The 22,384-nt window shown below is 45.7% G+C and overlaps 1 protein-coding gene across 1 annotated transcript in view; it reads right to left on the reverse strand.

Annotated features, from left to right (window-relative positions):
• Positions 1-1,946: 1,946 nt before the first annotated feature.
• Positions 1,947-22,384, reverse strand: part of Itk (IL2 inducible T cell kinase) — a 69,955-nt gene continuing 49,517 nt past the window's right edge. The window contains exons 9-17 of the mRNA XM_051167309.1: positions 21,024-21,106; positions 19,637-19,770; positions 19,186-19,260; positions 17,069-17,240; positions 15,456-15,672; positions 14,114-14,178; positions 13,910-14,028; positions 11,142-11,299; positions 1,947-3,404 (exon numbers count right to left, since the gene is read on the reverse strand). Of these exons, the coding sequence (XP_051023266.1) occupies positions 3,333-3,404; positions 11,142-11,299; positions 13,910-14,028; positions 14,114-14,178; positions 15,456-15,672; positions 17,069-17,240; positions 19,186-19,260; positions 19,637-19,770; positions 21,024-21,106 (1,095 nt within the window). The 3' untranslated portion in view covers positions 1,947-3,332. The remainder of the gene's footprint in view (positions 3,405-11,141; positions 11,300-13,909; positions 14,029-14,113; positions 14,179-15,455; positions 15,673-17,068; positions 17,241-19,185; positions 19,261-19,636; positions 19,771-21,023; positions 21,107-22,384) is intronic.

Consider the following 22,384-nt stretch of genomic DNA (forward strand, 5'->3'; position numbering starts at 1 on the left):
AAATGTGAGTACATATGCTTGTACCTACACACACACACACACACACACACACACACACACTGATGCCCCAGAAACAACAAATTACTTCCCCAAATATTTTATTGCCTCAACTTGCAAAATACTTCTATTATTTCTGCCCACTTTCTTTCCTAAAAATACATATAATTTATCTCCAAAACTGAATTAGATGTTATATTCTCTATGGGAGCGCTCCCCAGAGTTAGTGTGCATCGTTCCTGCCTGGATCTTGTTAAATGAAGATCTCTTTAATAGCTGAGAATGAAGCCTTCGACTGTTTGGTCATAGCCTGGCTGTGAGGAATTAGGTGCCAGGAAACTTCCTCCATGTCATCCTGGCCTGGGCCAATTTTGTCACCTTTTTCTTAGAGTCTTCTTCGACAGACAGCACTTTCATTGTTTTAACTGCTGTGTTCTAACCTTACGCGATGCTGCCTCTGACTTCTCCGCTAGCAGCTTCTGGTCTTCTGTCTTAGTTTCTGTGAGCATCTGTACCCTGTGCCTAGTGCATGGCATTCGGAAAACACTTGATGACGTGTTGGGTGCATATGACACCACTGAGGGCTGAGTAGTTTTTACTTGTGAAAGATGAGACTGTTAGGTCCTAAACTGGGGACAAATGGCTAACTGAGGTGCCTACTGAAACCGACCTGACCTACCGGTTTCTCTCAGCATCCCTGAGTCTCTGGCACCCCCCCCCCCACTATCCTAAACTTCTGCAGCCCAGGGGTTGGGATGTCCTTCTTTATATAATCCAGCCATTTTGGTTTCCCTTTACTCTCCTGGCTCTTCTGGCTTTCCCCTCTCTCCTCCCCTATCTCCTCGCATGACCCAGCTCAGGGTCATGTTCACTTTGGATTCTCCCAGATGTCTCTGCCTCTGGCTGTGCTCTCCCACATATGTACAATAAACCTTCTCCTCTGCCATAACTAGGAACAGCCATGCCCTTCCTTTTTATTTCTTTACTATGTGACTATTTACATTTAAGCAACAAGCCACAGACCTTACATTTGTAAAACATATAGCTTTATTTTTGCCATATGCTACTGTTGACTTGTGGCCTCTACAGAGGGTAAGACCTATCTGCAGTAATTTTAATCTTGAACACGAGCAAATAAATACTCTTCTGATCCAGGTATAAATATATATTTCCAAACATTACAAATCACAAGACCTACAAAGTACAACTCAAACCAAAACCTTTCATCAAGAATTCTCTGTGAACACAGGGTATCCTTTGCAAAAATGGAAGACAGAAACCAGAAGAAGAGAACCCTGTGTAGCCACACAGGACACTGGAGTGAGCGGTGCCCACATTCCAGCAAAGCCTCTGTGCATCTGAGGTTAAGGAAGACAATTCCAACATAAGGGGGCCAGTTTCCTACACCACACCACAGACATCTCTCAGTTCCATTGTTTATCTTCTAGGTTGAATGTCCCAGAAACTGTCTCCTAATTACAGGTTCTGAAAAGAGAATGCACAATAGGCCAAGAAGTAAACAGGGATGATTGTGGGCCAGTTGAGGAAGATTGTTTTCTGAATGACAGAGCTTTATCTGGACACAGTGATTATGGCCGCAAGTGATGCATTTGTGTCTTAAGCCAGCCCAAATGCCATGTGGCTCTGCTTATTTCTCTAGGAGCACCACGGGGAGAATCAAGTATGTCCGTCTGCCACCAGGGAATAGTCCTCTTCACAAGAGATCTACAGGTCAAGGGATAATTACAGCAAACCTCTGCAGGAGACTAGTTGAAAGCCCCCTTTGAAGCTCTTGTATAAAAGGAAGGCCTCAGGCAATGTGACTCTGGTAGGTTGGGAGAGGGAAGGGGTTAATTTTGAGTAGCTCCAAGGTTGTGAACTCAGATCCAGGTGAGGATGAAAATGGAGAAAGAGAAGAGCTTACGTCCCTAGTGCTCTATGCGGGAGCGACATCACTGGCTGGTGCTGTACTGCTTAAGGACTCTTGTACTAACCTGCTCAGCAATCCATTCTCAGTAGGAGGCAGTGTTGAAATAAGAGGCTGCACTGGTGTTATGTTTGAATGGTATTTCAATCTCTGTCCTTCCCAGGTCTGTCATTCAGGGCAACTGTCTGCCTTTTCAAAGACCAAGTCCACTTTCTGTAAACACCAATAATACTGTGTTGTTGGGTTGGTATGAACTGTGATTCTCCAGGAATGGCTTGTACCCAGGATATATTCATGTCACCTGTGTAAGTGCCAATCCACAGTAGACATCGTGAGCTGTTTGGAAGTACCTCCCAGTGCTTGATTCTATTTCCTTCCAGATAGTCTGGGCAAGAGCAAACTCCTTCTTTTGCTAAGATCTTGAGTGTCTTGACATCTCAACCTTAAAACTGCTAGACCCCAAAGGCCTAAGAGAACCCCAAAGTTTCAAGGCCACACGGACCAGCACAATGCTACCCTCTGTTGGCTCAGATGGGCAGTGCAGAGTATATGCCACTCCTGAGAGGCTGGGACGATGAACATTCTGGAGTCATTGCCTCAGCGTTCTGCACAGAACAGGAGATGTAGTCATCCACGTGGTTCACTACAAAACAGGGTCATTGAATCAGTGACGACCCAAAGCCTTGTTTTGTACCTGTTGATAACCCACCATCAAAGTCCTTCTCATTTCTGACCAACCTCAGACACCCAATGGTCCAGCCACGGGGTTTGAATAGGCCATCCCACTCTACCAACCCAATGAAGCTTACTATGCTCCATTAAAGAGAGGTGGCAGTGTGCTCTGAAACCTCATGACATCCGGTCTCTGGCACAAGCAGCCACTCCACCTCATGTGTGGCAGGAAGCTGTGGCTGACAGCCTCACAGCAGTAGAACACTCTGGCTTAATCACCTCTTGTATTTCTTAGAAAAAGAATGAATCTTCCAATTCTTCCATGCACAAATGGGGATATTGTGCCATTGGGTCAAATAAAAGGTCCCTTGAACATTCGACCTATGTTTAAAATAATAATAAAAAGAAGAATGTGGCCCACATCTGCTTCTCCCTACTGCTAAGAAAGGGAAGAAACGCTTCTAAGAGCAGGCGATGGGGCTTTGAGGACAGCATATGACAAGAGGCTAGGGTGGGGTAGACACAGAGACACTGCTACAGTTGTGGCCTAGCTGTTGGCTCCGTGGCTGGCCATCCAGCCTCATCTAGGATGCTGCAGTCGGAGCTGCATAGGAGCTGGCACCAAGGTCCAGGCACCTCTGGTGGTCCTGCGCTGGTGGCAGCTTTTAATGCTCTGGAAAAAGGTAATTTTTCCTTCACTCAGGATCCACGGCTGTGGCTGGTCAATGAGTCCCTGCTAAAGTCCAGATTCTGCGATTTCAGCCAGGTGACTTAACAGCTGGGAGAAGGGTGGCCGGTCTTCTGGTTTCTGGAGAGTAACAAAGATATCACTGTAAGTTCCTCACATCCGTGCATTGAGCTAAGTGCAAAGCAGACCCAGATTCAAAAGCACTATCCTTTCTAAGTTTAGAATGTGATTCCTCACAGGCTGTATTGAAGGCAGGATGCCCTTACTGTCCACAATAGAAAGTCTGAGACCAGATGACCTAGTTTTAAACTCTCAGCTTCTTCTTCTTCTTTTTTTTAAATGGAGATCAACTCAAAGCTTTGCACATGTAACTCTGAGCTGTAACCCTAGACACTTAAATCTCAACTCTGCCACTTACTTGTCAGTTGTGTGATACTGGACAGATGGACAAGCTTTCTGAACATCAGTTTTCCCATTTGTAAAAAGAAGGTAAAATCTAGCTCATAAGGTGATTTTGGGAATTAAATAAATCATGCATAAAATATTTCCTAATAGCACCAAATAACAAAAGGAAACATTTGTGTTTAAAGCTCACACAGTATGTATGGGATGTATATGAGGAAAATATAAAATTCTGATAAATTAGAGATGATTAAAGTCAACACTAGTGCTAAGTAAGTTGTCACTTCACGACTAGGTCTACAGATTCAATGCAATGTCAACCAAACCTCCCCGCTAGTTATTGTCGGGTATCACAAGCTGACTCTGAAACATATATGAAGAGGCAAAAATCTTAGAGAACTATTACAATGATGACAAAGAAAAGCAGGGTTGCGAGACTGATACCACCCAACCTCAGGGTTTGTTCTAAAGTTAGAATATTCATGATGGCGTGACATTGGTGAAAGAATTAACAGTGGATCAGGGGCCCAGAAACACAGACCACAGTGAGCACAGCAAGAAGACGATGGAATGAATTAGAGGCAACAAAGGGAGCTGTAACTGCTCACCCATATAGGAACCAGCAACAGATCTTAGGCTGCTCACAAAAAGTAGACCCTAGTCTATCATAGACCTAAATGTAAAAGGTAAGACTACATGACAAGTGGTTTAAAGGGGAAATGGTGAAATTGGGGCCATCCCTGACTGGGGGTGGGAGAGGAAAGTCAATAATAGAAAGGATGACAGCAAATAACACCCATGGTGTCTGGACAAAGCCATCAGGAACCCTGTTATTTATTTACCTAGATTTATATGCAATACAACAATGTCTGCGTATATACATACAGTTTAAATGAAGTTATACCACTTGGGCTGGCAATTCTCCCCACCAAGATCCATAGACTATCTAACAAAGACCCAAATACTGAGCATAAGAAACTCTTTTAGAGTTGCTGGTCATGGGGATCCAAGAGACCCTCCCAAACAATGCAGACTTGCTGTTGCCCTTGGTTACCTCCCATAGGTTGAAGGCAACTGCCTATTTCTGAAGAAGACATCATGCACTTTGGACATAAGACCCTGAGAAGTCAAGCTGGATCTAACTTGAAAGATTCCTATGCAACCTTCCAAGGGAGGGAAGAAATGAACAGCACTGGGAGGCAGAGGCAGGCGGATTTCTATGAATTCGAGGCTGGCCTGATTGACAAAGTGAGTCCAGGATAGCCAAGGCTATACAGAGAAACTCTGTTTCGAAAAACCAAAGCTCAAAGCCCACCCACCCCCACAAAACAACAACAACAACAACAACAACAACAACAACAACTATCCCTTTGCAACAGATGAGGAATGTAACAGAAAACCACAAGTGGCCAAATGCAGGGAATAGGTACATAGCCCCAACTACTACATCTATAACCCTAGGACTCAGGGACCACAGGCAAATGAGTGGATGCTGAGAGTGGGAGAATCAGTCTTTCCCAGGCCTGGGTCCCCTAAGTGGTTACCCAAGACCAAGTGGGTCATCCCTGACATCTTATACATACAAGTAACATTAAGTGGGCCGAGAAGGTTTTGTTTATATATTGAATTGAATCTCGTGTGTGTGTGTGTGTGTGTGTGTGTGTGTGTGTGTGTGTGTGTGTATGTGTGTGTGAATTACAGTTAAAAAGAGGCCATGATGCAAAGAGGGAGCAAAGAGGGAGGCATGGAAAGGAGTAGAGGGAGGAAAGGGAAGGCGGAATATGATGAAATTACATTTTAATTTTAAAAATAATAAAGCTAAGTTCCCATGAGATTGTATCGGGAGAGATCTTGGTGACTTGGGTTTTGTGATGAGTTATTAGCTACAACTTCAAAAGCACAATTCATAAAAAAAATGTTGAACTTGTTAAAACTGGAAAAACTTCTGTTCTGTAAGAGAGATTATCAAGTGGGCCAGTGAGATGGCTCAGCAGGCAAAGGCACTTGCCACCAAACCTGACAACTTGAGTTCAATTCAACCCCTGGGACCCACAGGTGGAAGGTAAGAACTAACTCCTGCAAGTCGTCCTCTGACTTCTACAGGGACATACTAACAATGTATGCACACACATACATATACACACACACACACACACACACACACCTGTATACATATACACACAAAATAAATTTAAAATGTAATTTAAATGGTGACAATGATGATGATGATGTCTGAAAAGACGTATCAGCCATTTAGAGCGCTTGCTGGGATCAGGGTTTGATTCCTAGCATAGACATGGCTGCTCACAACCATCTGTAACTACAGTCCCAGGGGTTCTGAAGCCTTCCCTCTTCTGTCCTCTATGGGAACTGCAAGCACACGGTACACAGACACATGTACAGGCAAAACACCCATATACATTTTTTAAATGAAAAAAATTAAAGACATTATTAAGAGAATGAAAAGACAGGCCTTGAGAAAACTGTCGACCCAGAGAAAACATTTGTAAAACATATGAAGATAAGGAACCCTTTTAAAGCCTACTAACTATAGAAAATAAACAATCCTATTGAAATGCAGGCAAATGATCTGAGCAGGCATTTCACTAAGATTATAGATGTCAAATAAACCTAAAAAGGTGTGCAACATGACAAGCCATTAAAGAATGGCGATTGAGACAACAGGAAATATATGCCTTCCCCTCCTCTATAAGAATGGTGAGGTGAGCCGGGCGTGGTGGCACACGCTTTTAATCCCAGCACTCGGGAAGCAGAGGCAGGCAGATCGCAGTGAGTTCGAGGCCAGCCTGGTCTACAAAGCAAGTCCGGGATGGCCAAGGCTACACAGAGAAACCCTGTCTCGAAAAACCAAAAAAAAAAAAAAAAAAAAAAAAAAAAGAAAAAAAAAAAAAAAGAAAATGGTAAGGTGATGCCCCACACCCCCAGTACTGCTGTATACAAGAAGCATCAGGACTGAGCATGGTGGTGCACACCTTTAACCCCTGCACACTGAAGGCAAAAGCGGAGGCAGGTCGATCTCTTTGAGCTCAAGGTCAGCTTGGCCTATACAGTAAGTTCTGGGAAAGCTAAGGATACATAATGCCAAACAATGTGATCCAGCAACCACTCCTAGGCATTTACCCAACTGAGCTGAAAACCATACATAGGCTCACATAAATGGATCTATTTGTTGTTAATCTTTACAGCAGGTTTACTCATAATAGCTGGAAACTGAAAGCTACTAAGATTTCCTTTAGTAAGTACATGAATAAACAAACTATGCCCATACAAGAGAGTACTATTCACCGATTTTAAAAAGCAAGAAAACATACAAAACAACATTAATTGCATATTACTAACTGAAGGAGGCTAGTCTGAAATGGCTACAGTTGTTGAATTCCACTATGGGACCTTCTGGAAAAGGCAAAGTTATGGTGATAGAAAGAGGGTCATTAGCTGCCAGGGTTTGAGGGCAGAGATGAACAGGAGATGCATAGGAGATTTTTAGGACAGCAAGACTATTCTATATGATCTTATAATGGCAGGTATGTGGCACTGTGTGTTTGTCAACACTTCAGTTGAGTGCCAACAGTGAGCCTTAATGTAATCTATGAGCGTTGGTCAACAACAACGTGTCAGCAGGTGTTTCTTAAATGTGCTTCAAATCAACCGAACTCTTAGAAAATGCCAACAAGCGGAATGAACGGAGGTGGAAGGGAAATATGAGAAGAACTTGTACTGTTTGCTCAGTTTTTCTCTACACACATAGAATTCTATGATGTTAGAAAAAAATTAAGAGGAGAGTTGAGTGACTCTTTCCTAGAGCAAGCCACACCTACACCCTCTCTCGGGTATGTCCTTCTTGTGCACCTTCTCCTCTGTGTAACACATCTGTGCATCAGATCTATACTAAAGCTGGGTACTGTGGCTCATGCCTGTAGTCCCAACACGCAGGGAGACTTTGCTGTGAGTTTGAGGTCAGACTGGTCTACAAAGCGAGTCCCAGACCGCAAAGGCTGCAGAAAACCTGTCTCGAAAAATTAAAAAACAAGAAACAAAAAACCAACCAAACAAACAAAAAACGCCAACCCCTAAACCCATACTAAAAGTGTCCGTTAGGGCTGGAGAGATGGACCAGAGGTTAAGAGCACCACCTGCTCTTCCAAAGGTTCTGAGTTCAATTCCCAGCAACCACGTGGTGCCTCACAACCATCTATAATGAGATCTGGTGCCCTCTTCTGGCCTGTGGGTGTACATGCAGACAGAACATTGTATACATAATAAATAAATACATCTTTTTAAAAAAGTGTCTTTAATGAATTCTGCTTCATAAAAAACAAAACAAAAACAGCTAAAAGAGACCTTGAGGTGGTTGAGTATGCCTTTAATCCCAGCACTTAGGAGGCAGAGGCAGACAGAGGGTCTCTGAGTTCAAGGCCAGCTTTGTCTACAGAGCAAGTTCCAAAACAGCCAGAACTATCTTGAAACTTCCAAATCTGTGCTAATAGAGAAAAAAGCCATTGCTAAATGAATATTAGGTACTGTTCTTTCAACATTCAAGATTTCTCCCAGTGAGTAAAATCTGTTTTGTGTTCCTATTTATGCCTTTTCTTCCTTGTTTCTGATTATAAATTCTCGGGGAAATTTACAGATTAAGTGTTATTTAATTGTCTTATAAATGAGAGAAAGGAGGACTGTCCAAGGTTGATGGTAAAGGACTGTTAAGATCGAGCACACCTGTCTCTCCTGGACTTTTTGATACGCTGTCTTGCCGTTGTTCAATAATCTGAGGGTCTTTAAAAAAAGAGTAACCCCCTTATGGGCACACGTTCAGAGAAAAGGATGTCAGTACAGTAAAGACATACATGCTTGCCAACGTTTTTAGTGGCACATTTCACAACAGCTAGCACATAGTATCGACTTAGGCATCCATCAATAGGACTTCAGTCAACACAATGAGCAGATAAGAAAATCATTACATATATATATATATAATGTAACGTGAAATTTTATGAAAGAATGAGATCATGCAATGTGTTGCAACATGGTTGAAACCAGAGGATGTGACACTGAGGGAAAGATCAGACACAGGAAGACCCTCATATCCTCTGTCATATGTGGAAACTAAAAAAAATCAGTGTGAAAGGGGAACAGTGATTACCAGAGGCTGGGAAGCTGTGAGGACAGAGGCAGGGAGAAGGCTGGGTAACAAGCATGAGAACACTGTCCGATAAAGGAGAAAGTTCTTGTGTCGGATGCCCAGTGGGAGAGTGCAGACCACTAGCTGTATTTTATGAGTGGCTAGAAGGGAGGAGCTTAAAGGCTCCACAAGTGGCATAATGATGAGAAGAAATCACTTTGACTCTATCACCCACACATTCAATATACATTGATCATACACTCAGTGCACACTGACCACACACTCAGGACACACTGACCACCACACACTCAGCACACACTGACCACCACACACTCAGCACACACTGACCACCTCACACTCAGTACACACTGACCACCACACACTCAGTACACACTGACCACCTCACACTCAGTACACACTGACCACCACACACTCAGCACACACTGACCACCTCACACTCAGCACACACTGACCACCATACACTCAGTACACACTGACCACCACACACTCAGTACACACTGACCACCACACACTCAGTACACACTGACCACCTCACACTCAGTACACACTGACCACCACACACTCAGCACACACTGACCACCATACACTCAGTACACACTGACCACCTCACACTCAGTACACACTGACCACCTCACACTCAGCACACACTGACCACCATACACTCAGTACACACTGACCACCACACACTCAGTACACACTGACCACCTCACACTCAGTACACACTGACCACCACACACTCAGCACACACTGACCACCATACACTCAGTACACACTGACCACCTCACACTCAGTACACACTGACCACCTCACACTCAGCACACACTGACCACCATACACTCAGTACACACTGACCACCACACACTCAGTACACACTGACCACCATACACTCAGTACACACTGACCACCACACACTCAGTACACACTGACCACCATACACTCAGTACACACTGACCACCACACACTCAGTACACACTGACCACCATACACTCAGTACACACTGACCACCACACACTCAGTACACACTGACCACCTCACACTCAGTACACACTGACCACCTCACACTCAGTACACACTGACCAGCACACACTCAGCACACACTGACCACCACACACTCAGTACACACTGACCACCTCACACTCAGTACACACTGACCACCACACACTCAGCACACACTGACCACCACACACTCAGTACACACTGACCACCATACACTCAGTACACACTGACCACCACACACTCAGTACACACTGACCACCTCACACTCAGTACACACTGACCACCTCACACTCAGTACACACTGACCAGCACACACTCAGCACACACTGACCACCACACACTCAGTACACACTGACCAGCACACACTCAGCACACACTGACCACCACACACTCAGTACACACTGACCACCTCACACTCAGTACACACTGACCACCTCACACTCAGCACACACTGACCACCTCACACTCAGTACACACTGACCACCTCACACTCAGCACACACTGACCACCACACACTCAGTACACACTGACCACCACACACTCAGTACACACTGACCACCTCACACTCAGCACACACTGACCACCTCACACTCAGCACACACTGACCACCTCACACTCAGCACACACTGACCACCACACACTCAGTACACACTGACCACCACACACTCAGCACACACTGACCACCACACACTCAGTACACACTGACCAGCACACACTCAGTACACACTGACCACCACACACTCAGTACACACTGACCACCATACACTCAGTACACACTGACCACCACACACTCAGTACACACTGACCACCACACACTCAGTACACACTGACCACCACACACTCAGTACACACTGACCACCATACACTCAGTACACACTGACCACCATACACTCAGTACACACTGACCACCTCACACTCAGCACACACTGACCACCTCACACTCAGCACACACTGACCACCATACACTCAGTACACACTGACCACCACACACTCAGTACACACTGACCACCACACACTCAGTACACACTGACCACCACACACTCAGTACACACTGACCACCACACACTCAGTACACACTGACCACCACACACTCAGTACACACTGATCACTGATATATCACACTGTCCTCCATACGTATGTATAATGAAAACCTAATTATACACATACACATGTACAAAATCCTGCCTGTTTATTAGGTTGATCCTTGGTCCCCATCGTCCTAGGACATGTCCCTCTCCTTGTGAAGGAGGCCCTGGAAATGTGTGTTATGATCCAGGGGAGCCTTCTGGTGTACTGACCTCCTTCCAGCAATGATTCATGATCTGGTAGACATGAGAGGAGGCCAGGCGGGGCTTGTATAACCGAAAGCCAGTGCTGATGTCTTCCACGACCTCCGAGTTGCTTCGGTTTTCATATGGGATTTTGCCTTCACTGAAGACTTCCCACATCAGCACACCTAGAGAAACAGTGAGCAGAGCAACAGCTAAGGGCAAAGTGTACAAGCACTAAAGAGACTCACAACCTACCAATGACAGAGTCCTAGAGAAGTACAGTATCTGGCCCATCCGAGGCTTATCAGGCCTTCCCTTAAGAGATTTATTTATTTATTTATTTGTGTGTGTGTGTGTGTGTGTGTGTGTGTGTGTGTGTGTGTGTATGAGTGGATACCATATGTGTGCATGTGCTCAAGGAGTCTAGAAGAGGCCACCAGATCTTCTATGAAGCACATGAATATATGTCTAGACTTGGGTTTCCTTTGTAAGCGTGCACACACTCTCTCTCTCCTACATAGCTATAAATACATACATACACACAGACGTGTGTGTGTGTGTGTCTGTGTGTGTAGATGCAAATATTCCCCAATGCAAATCTAAGCCATTTTTGGTGCCAGGCATTTCAGATACGGAACCTTAGTTTGTATTATAAAGACTGAGGAGAACGCATCTTCCCACAGTATGTGTCCCTGTCTGCCACTCGCAGAGAAGCTGCCCCAGCTTGTCTTTATCATGTACTGACAGATTGCAGGCTCTCGGGGAGGTTGCTGGTGTCCTAACCAGAGCTTTGCAAAGAGTTAAGTCTAGAGGACTGGACAATGGAGTTCCCCAAAGTCTGATCCCCAAATACCCAAATAGTGAAGAATCAACCAGCTCCTAAACTTGTTCAAATGGCACATTTCTGGACCTCATCCTAAAACCCTCCTCCTGAGTCATTATCCTGTAGGCTACTCTGAAGTGCCCGAGGACCTGGGAACTCAGAATCTGACTATGAGAAAGCCTGTTCAGTGTCCCAAGGTACCAGGCTTGCTAGTGAGGAGTCTTTTGAGAGTGAGTTGTTGCTGCTGAAACACAGTTTGGGGGTGACTGCTTTAATGTGAGCCTTCTGAAGCATGGGTGAGGCAGAATCCATCAAGGCTACCGACCAGCTCAAGAAGCTGGAGGCAAGGGGTGGGGCGCGGGGGCGTAAGTAACACAGGCTGCACTTACAACAAAAACCCATGGGGCTAAGGCAGGCAGGAGGTTCTCAGCCTGCAGCTTGCTGTGGCTTCCTTCCTTCCTTCCTTCTTTCCTTCCTTCCTTCCTTCCTTCCTTCCTTCCTGTCTGTCTTTTTTTCCTTCCTTCTTACCCCCATGATAGGGTTTCTCTACGTAATGCTGGCTGTCCAGGAACTCTCTAGGTAGACCAGGCTGGCCTCGAACGCAGAGATCTGCCCGCTTCTGCCTGCCGAGTGTTGTGGTTAAAGGTGTGCGCCACGATGTCCAGCTGAGGCTACCTGTTTCTGTTCTTCACCTGTCTGTCTGCCAACCTCCTTCCCGGACTTTCTTTAAATCACACATCTCAGGAAGGGATGTATTTTAGAGTAATCTTCTGGAAAGCAGTAGACTATCCTCAGGCTGACATGCTATGACTTTACCCACTCCATTTTGAGTCTGCAGGTGAAGGTACGGGTGTGGCTAGCATACTAAGCATCACCGTGAGGCCCTGCCTTCGCAATATCAGTAGCTCTAGCACTCATGAAGAGCTGGCCATGCATTGACCCTAGTCATCTATATTTGTGAACAGTTGTGCCAGGATGTTGCCAGAACAATCTCCTCCAAGTTCATTCTTGTAACGTCCACCCTGTTAACAGAGTAACAGCCCAGCCTGAAGACAGGGGGAGGGTGAATTAAGGAATAGATCAGGAAAGCCCTGGGCTCTTGGAAGTGGGCACTCTGAAGTAAAGAAGGTAGCATCACTAGTCTCACCTTGGGATTTTTGATTCGCCAGCATCTCCTTTGCTTGTGCTGCTTAGGTTGTGCCCTAGCAAACCTTTCATATGCAATGGCAAGATCAAGCTAAAACAGTTTCTCTCCAAAGTGTCATCTTTACAGCCATCATATCATAACTTTCATGCACATTGTTAGCGTGCAGAAATTATGAGTTAGTTTGATGTCAAGCCCAGCAAGTCACTTAGCCTTTCCCACATGCTGACGTCATTCATTCATTCATTCATTCATTCATTCATTCACGCCCAACTGCCTTTGTTCTCCCTCTAAATCAGTAACTCTTGTTTCCCTGGACACAGCTGACTTTTTGCACTTGTTGGTCCCTCTTAGGGACACAGCTCCATGATTTTGTGAATGGAGACATTTGTTCAAGAGTTATCTCCTAGAAAGGCCTTTTCAGACCATTCTGGTTAAAACAGACCCTTCCTCCACCCTAAATACTCTCTGTACCATTGCCGTTTTGTTTGACTCACAGCACTAGCTGACTCAAACTTGGTAGGATCTATCTGCTAGCTTGGGTGATAGTCACCTGTCTCCTCTTCCCAAGCATTAAGGTTTAAGAGGACAGAAGTCTCCTCTGCCCCGTGCCCTCCTGTTCCTTCAGATCCTGGTACAGAAGAGACACTCAGTAAACCATTGCTTCCCGAGGATTAAGTATGGGATGCAATGGTGGAGGCTGATCTCACACAGACCCTCAGTGTCTTCTTTCTCCATACATGGGTTGGAATGAAGTAGAATTGTTTGCATTTGAGAAAGAAATAGCTGTTTCAGCTCACACAGAAGTGGGGTCAGGATGACACTTACCAAATGACCACACATCTGACTTGCTGCTATAGCGACTGAAAGAGAACACTTCTGGGGATGCCCACTTCACTGGGAATTTGGTGCCCGTGGAGCTGGTATACTGATCATCAAGGACAAACCTGGGAAGAAGCGAGGAAGAGGTCAGAGCACTCCAGAGCTGAGCCTCATTCCTGATGGTCAGCTGACACCACATCCCTGTGTTACCTCGTCATCCCAAAGTCGGACACCTTGATGACCTGATTTTCTCCCACCAAACAGTTTCTGGCGGCCTAGAGTAGAGACAGGTGGGCAAAAGAAAAATGAAGCTGTGGAGGTTATACCCAGTAGAGGAAGCGTCTCCCATCCTTAATCTTTGTTTTTCTGTGCCGCTGCACTGAGGCATGGCAGAGCCTTACAGACCTTCGGCATCGCCAACAGCCTGCTGAGCTAGCTAGCTGAGTGTGCAAGCCCCTTTATCAGGCTGAGGGGCTTATCTGGATTCGTGATCATTAGAGAAACCCAGCATTGTGCAGCCAGCAACTCACTGGAGTGCAGGCAATGCAGACATTGGGGCTGCCTGCAGTCTCCCAAGTGATTAGTATTTAGAAGCCAATCCCTGTAAAATTTCCCTGACTAGGGAGAGTCCCTGGCCCCTCTCTGTATCCCAGAAGGCAGTCTTGGAAGAGCTCTGGGAGACAAGAGACAACCCGTGGGGGTCTCACACTTAAAAGTACCTCCTTGTTCACATGGGGACTCACATGAATATTCGTGATCCCCCACCGTCGGAGGTTCCCAGGCTGACTCTCAGGTTAGTGTAGTGCAATTTTAGCAGAAGAACTGTGCACATCAATGAGAGAAGGGGTGAAGAAAAGGGGGTGCATATAGACACAGTGAGGTTATAGTCAGCCATAAGGAGGAATGGAATGAAATGATGTCATTTGCTGGAGAGTGGGATGGGACTAGGGATCATCTGGTTGAGTGAAATAGCTCCCCTTAAGGACGAACAGCATGTGTGTTTTCCCTCACACGTGGGATCTAGATTTAAAATAGATAAAACATTCAGGTAGGAGGGGGGCTGTTTGGGATGAGGAAGAGAATCAGAGAGATCAGGGACAGAGATGGTACAGGACAGCTGAATATGATTAAAGCATAAGATACACACACAGGAAAAAGTCATAAGGAAACCCATTACTTCATACAGCTAACGCATGCAGACAGTATGTTTTACAAGTTAAACTGTCCCTGCCCATTTCCTTCATTTTTCCAGGGGGAAACTGAGGCACAGAGAAGCTAATAAGGAGTGCTTGTATGATCTGCTCTGGAAGAATGTGAACTGAGCACAGAGAGCATATGACAGGGAGAGGCTGGGCTTTAGTTCCCATCTGAGCACTTCCTGCCTAGGGACTTCCTGAAGAGGATGGAATAGGGAGAAGATGAAAGGACAGAAGGCCATATGGGCCATGTTACTTAGTGATGCTCTCTCAGTCTAGGCAGTGCCACACTTCAGGGGACTATGTGGTCCTCTGTCCTGTCCTTGCAGGTGTTGGCCCCAGGCCCTAGCTCATACCAGGTCTCTGTGGATGACACACGCCTTTTCCAGGTAGGCCATGCCCTCACACACATCCAGGCACATGCCCAGCAGGGTCTCTGCAGCAAAGAGCCCCCGCTGATTTCGCAGGTAATCTGACAGGCAGCCATGCTCCATGAACTCAAACACCAGGCAGATGGGGGCTTGCTCCAGGCACACCCCATACAGCTGTACCAGTTTTGGGTGAGAGAGTTTCCTGGAAGAAAGAGGCAGAGATAAGATGGCCTAAATTCAGTTTCCACAAGTGCAGAGCATATTATGGCACCGAGGTAGATGAGTCACTTCACCCGATTCATGGTTCTGAGAGCAGAACCAAACCTCTAGCCCAAACCAAGGAGAATCATGAGAGTCAAGGTCTGAGGAGAGCAAGGAGTCAGCTGTATGAATGAAGGTGGACTGAGGTCAGTGTGGGCCAGAGCAGAGATAGTAGTAGAGATCAGAGAGCCAGACTATACAGCAGGTCCTCTAGATCACGCTGTGCTCCCTCCCTCCCTCCCTCCTTCCTTCCCTCCTTCCCTCCCCCTCCTTCCTTCCCTCCTTCCCTCCTCCTTCCCTACCCCCCTCTCTTGTCCACCTTTTCTTCTGTTTAATTTTTTTCTCTGTTTTTGAAAATAGGAAAAAAAATTTAAGACAGGGTTTCTCTGGGTAGACCAGGCTGACCTCGAACTCACAGAGATCCACCTTCCTCGGCCTCTCTGAGGGCTAGGATTACAGACATGGACCACTGCATCCAACTGAAAATAGATTTTTTTCTCACACACTATATCCTGATTATGTCCCCCTCCGGCTACTCCTCCCCTCCCAAATGGATCCATTCTCTTTCTTTCTCTCATTAGAAATCAAATAGGCTTTTAAGAGATAATAATAAAATACAATAAGATAAACAAAAACTAACACATCAGAGTTGGACAAGACACAAACAGGAAGGAAACAGCAAAGAACCACTTGTCCACATGCCCAGGAATCCCATAAAAACACTTAAATGGAAGCCATAATATATGACCTGGTGCAGACCTGTACAGGCCCTGGGCATGCTGCCCCCACCTCTGTGAGTTCATATGAGCTTTGCTCACATGGACTTTTTATGGCAGCATGTATGTGTGTGCCTATATCAATCTCCTGGAACTGTAGTTATACATGGTTATGAGCTACAACCATGCTCTTAACCAGTCTTTCTCCAGTCCCCTACCCTTCCTTCCTTCCTTCCTTCCTTCCTTCCTTTCTTTCTTTTTTTGAGATGGGATCTCTCTGGCTTGGAACTAGCCAAGTAGGCTAGGCTGGCCAGCAAGCCCAGGATCTGCCCCCGCACCCTCCCCAGACTGGGATTCCAAACACATGACATTATGCCCAACATTTTTTTCTTTTTAATAACATGGTTTCTGCAGATTGAACTCGAGTCGTGGTGGCTGTGCAGCAAGTACTTTACCAACTGAGTCGTCTCCATCTCCTCAGCCCAAACAAGGCTCTATTTATCCCTCTGAGTAGTAGGATTCTACTTCGGGGACATAACACACATCACAGAGGAAATTAACAAACAGAGCCCAGAGCCTCCTCCCCAGGATGCCTGCATGCACACCCCTGCTCCAACTCACATCATGACTTCTGCCTCCTCGATAAAGTCTTCTTCCGACATCGCCCCTTCCTGAATGGTCTTGATGGCCACCTTGCTCTTGTTGAGCCAGCAGCCAAGATGCACCAGCCCAAATTGCCCACTGCCAATCTCCTGCACGAAAGTCAGCTCTGAGGGGTGGATCACCCACTTCCCTGGGACAGAGAAAGGGAAAGAGAGAGGGCTCTTAGAGTGGGCAGTTAGATAAGGTGTGACGCAGAAACATACATAGTCTTATCTAGCCCCTGGTTACTACAACTCAAACATGGCTTAGACTGTCACAAGTGATAACTGTAACATAGAATATGTTTTTGAGACTGTCATAATGTGGGAGGGGGGGAGCAAGGACAGGAAAGGAAGATGGTTTTGAGTAGGATAGAGAATGCAGATGAAAGGTCCCAAACACACACACACACACACACACACACACACACACACACACACACACACACACACACACACGTAAACTTTTTAAAGTGATTTTTTTTTTCTAGCTCAAGCCGGCCAGGAACTTACCATCTAGCCCAGACTGGTCTCAAACTTGTAATCCTACTGTTTTATCTTGTGAATATCATGCCTATAATTTTATTGCCATTTTTGCGGAGGAAATTTTATTTGCATTTCTCACTTGTTCATCGATTCATTGGTAGCCCCTCTGTGTTCACAGAAGACGTGGGTTCATAGTGGACTAGCACAGAGGCACAAGTGAGCTATTTCTGGCAGATTTTTTAAAGGCTTTATTTTTATTTTCATTTATGGGTATGTGCATCTGTGTGAGTGCTAGGCACATAAATGCAGGTACTGGCAGAGGCGAGAAGACAGTACTGACTCTCCTGGAGTGGAGTTACAAGTGCTTGTGAGCCACCAGATGTGGGTGGGAAATGAACTTGGCTCCTCTAGAAGTGCAATAAGCACTGTTAACTTCCCAGCCGTTTCTCCAGCCCTGGGGCAGGCTCTTGATAAGTGTTTAATAGACAAAAGGACCTAAGCCTCAATTTTCCTACTGATAAAATAAGCGAGCTGATCAGTGTCCAGCAGGACACTTTAGGATTCAACAATTACGACAATAGCAGTACTTTCATAAGGAGGATAATGATACGTTGTGCTTTCCCGTTGCATAGCCTTCAAACGGCCACATGCCTATCAGTGTGAGGTGTAGATTCAAAAATAGAGAGCATTAGAGTGTCCACTGGGCATCACACATGCTGCTGGCTGGATATAAAGAGTCAGTCTGTGGCATCGTTTCTCCAAGTAGGTCCCTGCCCACCTGGGTCACAGCTACCAGGCTGATTGTTTATAATGTGGACTCCAAGGCCAAACTCTTGGGAGTGCTTTGGTAAGCAGCAGGGAGTGTCCTGGGACCAGCAGTTTTTGATAAGTGTTTGGAATGATTTTGATGCACACTGCAGTTTTGAGAACCACTAATGGATACAAAATGAAGATTAGATTTGTTGTCTTCTCTTCAAACAGCACATTTTGGACCATGGAATTCTAACTGAGATGCCTTTAGGTTCTAAGTAGATTGTCAAGGAGGGAAGCTAATATGGAGGACAGATGTCATACTAGCTCCCACGGTCCTGGAGGTACAGGTCCTACTTAAAAGCACTAAGCAAACGTTATTTTTTTCTGGTGCTGGGGACTGAACTCAGGGCCTGATTCATGCTAGACTGCTGTTTCTGCCACTGAGTTAAAGTCCCAGATCTCAAAAACTTAACTTTATACTATGTAAACCCTTCTGGATGCTGACAACTCATAGCTCTTGCAGAAGACTCAAGCCCAACAAGTTAGATTATAACAGACTTTCCAGAAGGTAGATGGAACACAGTGCTAAGGGTTTGCTTTTCTGATATTTTCTAATAGCATTTAGTACAGTGCTCTGTATAAAGTAAGTGCTCAATCAATGCCTCATGGATGAACCTTTCTTTAAAGCCAAAGGTCATCGATTTGGTCTTATTAAGCATGTTTGGACACAGACATTTCCTACAAAATTGCATGTGATCATTATCCTACCATCTCTCCAAATCACCTGGCAGCTTGGAGAACAGTATTTGCTCTAGACAATGTGAGTTTTAGCTTAAATGCCCAACATCTGCTGCTTACCATATCTCAGCCCTGCTGTGACAGGGGCTTTCTGCCTCCAGGAACAAACTGGATACCTGAGTCGAGTGACCAAACCTAGGTTGATAGAAGAGCCAAAGGCTGTGGTTAGGGCTTTGCCATCGCAACTGTCTAGCATAAACCAGGAAACGAATGATAGGTGAAACAGCACTTTCACACCCAAAAGTTCCACCACTCCACCACAGCCCTTGAGAAGATTCTGAACCATTTGGGGACAGTGACATCACGGCCCGCAGAGCAGATGCTTCTGACGGTAGGTGTGGGGAATCTTAGGCATTTGGAATTTTTTTTTTATTTGTTTGTTTTTTATTTGCATCTTGAGTTACTATTTATGGCCAGCTTGTGTGGCATGAAGAATCTGTTGGGGACTCTGTTATTTCTTCCCAAGTCTCCTTGTGGGGATCCCCTTCTGGCTTGGTTCCCTAGGACTCACCTCCTCCGTTGTACTGGTGATACTTGATGAGGAGAGGGATGGAGTCAAACACATACTTCTCAGCCACGTAGTACCGCTTGGGGCTGTCGTTTGTTTCTTTGATGTGATAATGTTTTATACAGGGGTTGTTCTCACTTGAAACAGATGAACACACACACAGTCGTTACTAAGAAGCAGTACTGATGCATCGAGGCATCTACTGGCATCAACTTCTCACTGTCTTGGTCTGGAAGCTCTCACCAGGAGGGCAGGCACATGGTGTTTCAGTGTGTGTACCAGCCTCAGCATGTTGGCTTTGGTGCCGGTGCTCGGTGAAGAGGTGCAACGGTGCTGAGATGTGTTGGTGTTGATAGTGCTTCATCCACAGGCACAGAATGTGGGAGCAGCACTGTGTGTGCTATGAGTACAAGTGGAAACCACACTGTGGATCCTCCACCCACCCCAGACTGAATGTCTGTCAATGAGTGCTGGTCAGGAGGGTCTCTCTCTCTCTCTCTCTCTCTCTCTCTCTCTCTCTCTCTCTCTCGCTCTCTCTCTCTCTCTCTCTCTCTGTGTGTGTGTGTGTGTGTGTGTGTGTGTGTGTGTGTTCGCATGCTTTGGGGAGACCCCTGCTGGTGGGAATGCAAACTAGTATAGTTGCTATGAAAATTAATATGGAGCTTTCCTAAAACCTAGAGCTAGAACTACCACGTGGCTCCAGCTACACCGCTCCTAGGTGTGTACTAGGAAGACTCTGAGCCAGAATAGCACAGGGATCTTTGAGCATGTATGTTTATGGTTGTACTATTTTACCATAGCCAAGATATGAAGGAAGCATAGATGCCCCTTAACAGAGGAATGGGTAAAATTGTGGCTCATATATACACTGACATTTTATTTATCTGTAAAGAAGAAGTTAGGATATTCACAAATAAATGGATGACTCTGGAGATTATTGTACTGCATGCTTTCCCTTATATTTGGACTCCAGATACATACAAACACACACACACACACACACACACACACACACACACACACACACACGTCTCTGGCACACAGGGCTCTCAATATGGTAGGTAGTTTTATTAGCAGATCAAGAACTGGCATTTATCTATTTCCACTCCTAGGTGAAAGGTCTTTCTTTCACTCTGTATGTTAACTAATATGCTCACCAAATACAGGGGCAAGCATTTGATGTCTCCAGATCTCTGCCATCAGGCCTGGCCAGAGCCAAGAAGAGGATCTGGTATCCATGCAGTTCTGCCCTTGAACTCTGTTTTAATTTTACAGGAGCGCTGGTAGAAACCATACCACTGCTAGTGAGGCCTTGCATGATGCATGGGCAGATGTTGTGGGGCTAAGCTGTCTGCTGTCCCTATTTCTCTGAGCCAAGTGAGTGCCATACCTTATGATGGCCTTGGTGAAAACAGAGACTGTGTATGTCCCAGGTGTCCTGGAATCTCGCACCATGAACGCTCCTTCTTTACCCTGGATTGGGTAGAAAGCACGAAAGGTTAGTGATCCTAAAGCCAGACTCCTACGCCCAGCTCCATCTTCTTGCTTTTGGAAGGAGGAAGCAGTGAATGACACAGAGCAGACTTTCAGTAGCAACGGCCACCATTTCAATTGCACATTCGGCAGGTGTTCCTGTGAAGTCCAGCATGGACAGACATGCTCTGCAGGCCTTCCCACTTACTCCAGCTGCTGGACTCTACAGACATTCCCAGCCCTCAGTGCTGGAGTCTGGACATCATTATCCTCTTAGACAACAAGGACAGTAAGGGAGTGCTAGAGGGATCACGTGGTTTGCTTTCCCATGGGTGTAGAGATAGTGAGCAGTGGGGTTGGACTTTGGCACCTGAGCAATTCCATGAGCTTTTCTTGCTCCTTGATGCTCCAACCTCTTCTACGTGCCACCCTACCCCCAGGTGCACAGAACTTATCCTGGAAGCTCCCTCAGTTCCTGGATGGGGCTCTATTTCTCAGGCCCTGCCCACAAAGCTGATTTCACTGAAGGGCAGAAGGAGAAAGAGTGGGAAGCTACTAGGAGATGGGGTGGGGAGAAGAAAGTGTGGACAATTCTGCCCACACTGATGGAGTAGGTATAAGCAGATGGGCATCCTTGTTCGTATGTTCCTGATGGGATCTGTAAAGTCTGAACTCTTTTAAGAACCATATCCCTAGCTCTTCTCCTACCAGACATAAACATCTGTAGAGCCTGTTAATTACAACATACTTAAATTAGAGATTGTGAAGGCCACAAATGAAGGTCAGGACTGGACAGGAGCCTTGTATGGAAGACATACAGTTTATATATACACAGGGGAAATATCTACAATGCAGAATAACAAAAGCCCCTCCATTCTTCAGTCCCAAAGGTGAGTTTTTGCACACACACACACACACACACACACACACACACACACACACTCACAGAGAGAGAGAGAGAGAGAGAGAGAGAGAGAGAGAGAGAGAGAGAGAGAGAGAACAATGCATTGTAATAAGTATTTTGAGTATAGATTTGCCTATTGTAGACATTTTTTGTAGACTTTGTAAAGTGGGATCATACGTGGTTTTCTGTGAGTGGGTCCTTTCACTTATAATACGTTTTTAAGGACCACCTACATAGTGACTTTACTTCTACTTGTGGTTGAATGACATCCCACTGTCTGGACAGACCACACTTGCTTTCCATTCATCACCAGCTGACAGATACCTTCTGGCTGCTGGGAGTAAAGACTATGTTTGGATTGTTTTCCACAACAG

The sequence above is a fragment of the Acomys russatus genome, chromosome 25 (genome assembly GCF_903995435.1).
Source record: "Acomys russatus chromosome 25, mAcoRus1.1, whole genome shotgun sequence".
NCBI lineage: Eukaryota > Metazoa > Chordata > Mammalia > Rodentia > Muridae > Acomys > Acomys russatus.